A 6,000-nucleotide genomic window follows, 5' to 3' on the forward strand; every position below is an offset into this window, starting at 1 on the left:
ACCTGAATTATTCCAATATAAATTTGGTTTGGTTTAAGTCAGAATTCATTTCAACTTCATCCTGCAGTCTCTGTTAGAAATTGAATTTTCTAACGTGACATTTTAGTAAAGTGTTGAGGACCTTGATGGCCTACATTCTGGCCCTAAATTCCATCTTTGGGATATGGAACCAAGAGTCAATAAGGTCTAAGTGTCATCTTGGTGACACTTGGTGTCATCTCAGATAGAAACCTGGGAGGCCACTCACACTTTCCCTCATTTTCTACATCTTATCTGTCCTCACTTGATTGAGGGGTTAAAATAGGCTTATCAGGTTGTGGTCTTCCTCTTTCACTTCATTGCTATAATGTCTTTAAATAGCTCAGATTCCTTTAATGTTCAAGTTTTAAACTACTGTGAAATACTAATCCCAGTATTAATTGTTTTTTTGCAGATTCGATTGTGATTGGATTTTGGGTTGGCCTGGCAGTCTTCGTTATTTTCATGTTTTTTGTGCTGACCTTGTTGACCAAGACAGGAGCCCCACACCAAGAGTAAGTTTGGGTTGTTCCTAAATGTCTGCTGAGTTCTAATAGGAAGTGAAGAAACAGAAGTCAGTTCCTGGGACTGGACTTGTTCCCAGCGGATGGAGAAGAGGGGCTATTTATGGATTTGCTGCTTGAGCCCAGATGCCTGTGGGGTGGAATCCTGCATTCCTCCTGGCACATGGCCTGTTGTCTCTGGGGCTTGTTTTCAAGTGGATCCTTGTGAGCCTGGGTTCTGGGTCCTTACCCTCAATTTTGATGCTCTTCTGTGTCTGGTTTAATATTGAGATGTTTATTAATTAAGATATATTTTCTCCTTAGTTCCATAAGAATTTAGATGACTGGCCAGATTAAAGACAGTGAAGACAACAGCAAAAACAGGATGAAAATCAATTGAAAAGAACTATTCAAGGAGCTGAGAAGTAGTTAATAGGCACCCAACTAAATTAATTACTGATAATAAACATTGAATTTAACACTGAGTTTCCTTGAGTCAAGGATAAAAAGGGAAACCCTTTGGATTATGTATGACATAATGTATGGTAGAAAGCATTCATGCTGGGCCCTAGATTGATGGTGGATAGTATTACATGGGTACTTAATGTTGAGTAATGTGAAAGACAAACTGGACGTGAGTGTGCAGACTACAGCATTTTATCCAGGACACCAAAGTTTTGTGCAGCAAAGGAAGCCAGCATAGAAGTAGCTTCAGGTTTCTAGGGGCAACAAATGATTTTTATAGGCACAAAAAGGAAGCTAGCTTGACTTCTGTTGATTGGAGAAGGTTTGTCAATTTTACAGGGCCAGATTTAGGGCAGGTGGTCCTTATTTTGTATTGGGTCAAAGGAAATCAAACTAGGAGCTTGATTGGCTATTTGGGTTAGCTGCCTTGGTAGGGATTTCAAATTTCAAAAAGCTAGAGGAAACTCAAGAGGGCATGGTTGTTTTTTTGTTTTGTTTTGCTTGTTTGTTTGTTTTGGCTCTGAGGGGTCCCCAGGGCTTTCTCTATGAAATTTTATCAATTTCCCCCCTTTTGGTTATGCTCTTGGTTATAAGGGCATTCTTGTGTTTCATCACTGCTTTTAAGGGTTAGCTGTTATTCAAGATTTCCATTGTCCTATTCACTATGGTTTTGCATCCTCGGTGTTATGACATTTGTCAAGTTTGTGGCTGTGTAGTAGCATTTAAGAGTAGAGCAATCCAACAACTGAGGGATATTATGAATATGATTAAGAGGATAACAAGTGCTCTTATTAGTACATCTCTGAGCTAAGGTCCCCATAATCCTAGAAACCAACCAAAAAGAGACTCAGATCAATGAGATTTGGGAGGTGTATAAACTGATTTGGCTGTTTCTCTACCATGGGATTCTGCTGCCATCATCTCTTGGTAAACATCCTCTTGACTGTCATTTACACAACACAGCACTGGGTCCCCACTAATGTACACATCTCCTTGGGAAGCCCACATATAGTCTGATGCCAATCAGTTTGGTAGAATCATTTTGTGAAATTCCAATACTTCATCAGCTAGTGAGCTGATGGCCTGCTCTAGGTGGGAAGATGGGAGATAGATTTCTGTAACTCTAAAGCTACCTTTATCTAATACCATTTGTAATTTTATACTCTCCATTTGTACCCTCCAACACAAGATATATCTGTCTCAACAACAAGGTGAACACAAAGAACAGAACATCTCACAAGTTTAACAGAATATCTCACAAGGGTTAGAAGTTTTTCCATCGTCCATTTAGAGCTGTCTCTAGTCTGGCAAGTCTCCTCACGAGTTTTTATAGTATGGGAAGAGGTCATAAGAGCCCTCATGTTTCCAATTTTCCTTTTAGGAAGCCTATCATAAATAGTCATTTGGGGAACAACATAAACTATAAAACAAGAACTGACCTAATTTACAGGTAGTACTTTATATGTTTTCTGTCCACATACAAAATAATGCTCTTGAAGAGCTTAATAAGGGTTATCTATTGTCTTTAAAGAATGAGATACTGGCAGATGGAGCAAATTGGATGTAAACTTCAAAAGAAGAATCATAACCATTATCATCTTCATTGCTATCTGATATCTTACTTCCATTTAACCAGCAAATTCCTTTGCCTGACCTTTTGACACAGCAGAAATCTATGTCTTGAGTGGAATAAGATCTTACGTTATTAAAACATTGGTGGGCTTGGAGAAAAATGGTGTATCTACAGGAGGTTTGTCCCCTATAGTGTGCTTCTGGCTCATGAAAATAAAAGGAGTCCTGCCATCTAGAATCTGAACAATTACTGTGTCCTTCAGGGTGGCCAATTTTATCTGCCCAGTCTTTAGTAAAAATACCACATTCCTTGGGTTAGAGAAGCCACATTGTAATCCCAGACTTGGGGGTTCATATCTCAAGACACAACCTAGAGTCATTCCAAAAAAGGAGATCTTGTTGGGTATCTGATGTGTACTATCAGGGCCAAGTCTGTAAGTGTGAGGGGGATGGTTATTAGATGAATGCATATTTTAGGACAGTAAGGGATGGGCATAGAACAAGTAGTGACTCTGATTGGCTACATTTGCTATATGGTGTGCTAGAAGGAAAAATGAATTTTGTTTAAGGTAGGAGTTTCTCGGGCAGAAATAGGGGAAAGAGGAGATAAAGAAAAATCGTGGTGAAGGTAGGGTATTATTGAGGAGGGAGATTGGGCATTGGAAGGGAGTACAGGATGAATAAGAGAATATTTAGACAGAATTGAGAAGGAAGAGATAGAAAATAAGATAAGGAAATTCAAGCATGTCTTGCTCCATGATCTTGGGTGTCATCTACTTGTTCTAAAGTCTTGGGCAGAATCTGTCTATATCAGATGCTGTCTGCTTGTGGAAATTTCATGTCAATTTTGGCTTGAGATCTACAATGGGAATAACCTCTCAAGGGCTTGGAGCACATTTTAGTTGTGACAGGTGTACCCAGGGGTCAGTTCCCTATAGTTTTACCGCCATAGTGGTGGTCAATAAAACTTAATAAGATCTTTTCTATCTAGGTTCTAAAGAAGTTCTTTGTTGAAGTCTCTTCCAGTATATCAAGCCTCCAAGTTGAAGGTCATATTGAGTCTGCTATAGAGGAATCTTGGCAAAGGCAGCTTAAATCTGTTAATGGTGGAACTGGTATATGAGATTAGTCCCTTACAACAGTTAGCAATTTCACATCGTAATAGGTTGGAGTCTGAAAAAGTAGGATAAATAATAAACTTCATGTATCTTCCCTTATTATATTATAGGGGGTTAGCCAATGTTTTTCTGTTGGGCAGATTTTAATGGTCATCAAGGCTAAGGGAAGAACCCTAGACCAAAGTAGAAAGAGAGGGATTCAAATAACTTAGCTAATTTAATTTTTAAGATACCATTTGCTCTTTTTACCTTTCCTGACACTTGAGGATGGTAGGACAGTGAAGCTTTTGCTTGATGGGTAAGACCTTGCAAAGTTCCTTGATCATAGCTCCAGTAAATTGGGAGCCTGTATTGCTTGAAAGAATAGCAGGAATTCCCCAGGTGGGAAAAAAAAAAGCTTAATAGTTTTTTAGCTACTCTGAATGCAGTAGTCTAGTGACAAGGTAGAGTCTCTATCCATCTAGAAAACATACAATCCCAAAGACATATTCATACTCCAATAAAAGGGGGTAACTATATAAACTCCATCTGTGGATGTCCAAAAGGGCCCTGTTGGTTGAGGTGTCTGACCCTGTCCCACATTTATAGTTTTACCAGGGTCATGTTGACAGGTAGAACATAATTTGTATACACTTTCATTTAAAGTCCCTATTTTTTTTTCTGAAGATGAAGCTCTGACCTATAGCTGACTGCAAACACTTTCAGGGAAGTATCAGAATAAAAAAATATAAGTGAAAAGGAAATATGTTTGTTTTGTGGCATGTAGCATTATTTTTTAAGAGTAACAAAATTATGACCAATAGCACTATACTATTGTCTAATATCATGCAGATCAGTATCAGGACATATGGACAGTCAGAACAGTTAAATCTCCAGGAATTTTATATAATCCTTAAATATTTATAAGAATAAAAATTAACCTATACAAATTTGACAAACAGAAGGTTAGAAAATCCCTTTTAATTTGACAACACATCCCATGCACCTCAAATCAAATGAAACTGTTTCTAGCACCTCTCTTTTTATAAGGTCAAAAACAAACCCTTTGTGTCTTTCCAGGGACCCTCTGGAAAATCCCAAAGACAGTTTGAAATAAAAAGGTATTGTGTGGTGCAACAGTGGCTTGGTGGCATAATTCTCATCTGTCATGCTGGAAAAGCGGGTTCGATTCCCAGTGCCTGCCCATGAAAATAAATAAATAAGGCTTTAATATTGTTATAGTTTGCTAGCTGCCAGAATGCAACATACCAGAAATGGATTGGCTTTCAATAAAAGGGGATTTATTTAGTTAATGCATAGTTCTTCAGAGGAAAGGCAGTTAATTTTCCACTGAAGTTCTTTCTTACATGGGAAGGCACAAGGCAATCTCTGCTGGCCTTCTCTCCAGGCCTCTGGGTTCCAACAGCTTTCCCCGGGGTGATTCCTTTCTGCATCTCCAAAGGCCTGGGCTGAGCTGTGAGTGCCAAGATGAGGTATGCTGAGCTGCTTTGGCTGTGCTAAGTTGAGGCTCTCATTTTAAGCACCAGCCAATTAAATCAAACATCATTCATTGCAGCAGGCACCCCTCCTAGTGGACTGCAGGTGTAATCAGCAACAGATGAAGTTCTCGTGCCATTGGCTTATGTCCACAGCAACAGAACCAGGCGCCTTCACCTAGCCACAATGACACCTGAACCTAACTACCACAAATATTACAAAAAAAAAAAAAAAAAAAAGATATTTTTCAAGGTTTGATTTTGAGAAGGCAGAATGTCAAAGTTGTCAGGTTTAAACACTTGGCTAAATAGGATGACAAGTCACTGAAAAACAATAGTTGGCTACCTACTTAAACAAAATAACAATAAAAGATTAAAAAATACATATAGGAGGTAACATTATTGCAAAAATGTAACAAAACTTAGTTCTTTTAAAAGTGAGAAGATTTGTTCTCTTAAAACAATAAAGGATGAGAAGGCTGACATAAATATCAATGAGGATATTATTCTGATATGACGTAGGAATTTTTGTTTCTTGGCAAAGTACTCAAATAGTTAAGAAAAATGTTTTATAACTTCTCACTAAGAGCAGACCAAAAATCCAAGACAATTTCATCATTTTTACAGAGAAAAACCAAATTCTAGTTTTGCATGAATATACTACTTGATAAGAAAATACTTAAAAAATATAAATATTTTGAGAGGCTGTGTTATATATGTATAACCTAGTATTTAGAGATAAGAATGAAGCCAATCAGGTCAGGATTAAGGTAATTCAGAATACAGGGGTTAGGAAGACATTATTTATAGTTTAGAACCTCACTAACTCTTTGAGACCTAAGGAAGAAA

General features: G+C 37.9%; 1 protein-coding gene across 1 annotated transcript in view; it reads left to right on the forward strand.

Annotated features, from left to right (window-relative positions):
* Window positions 1-6,000, forward strand: part of MRAP2 (melanocortin 2 receptor accessory protein 2) — a 47,698-nt gene that overhangs the window by 22,110 nt on the left and 19,588 nt on the right. The window contains exon 3 of the mRNA XM_077162354.1: window positions 434-533. Coding sequence (XP_077018469.1) covers window positions 434-533 — 100 coding nt within the window. The remainder of the gene's footprint in view (window positions 1-433; window positions 534-6,000) is intronic.

The sequence above is a fragment of the Tamandua tetradactyla genome, chromosome 5, assembly GCF_023851605.1.
Source record: "Tamandua tetradactyla isolate mTamTet1 chromosome 5, mTamTet1.pri, whole genome shotgun sequence".
Lineage (NCBI taxonomy): Eukaryota > Metazoa > Chordata > Mammalia > Pilosa > Myrmecophagidae > Tamandua > Tamandua tetradactyla.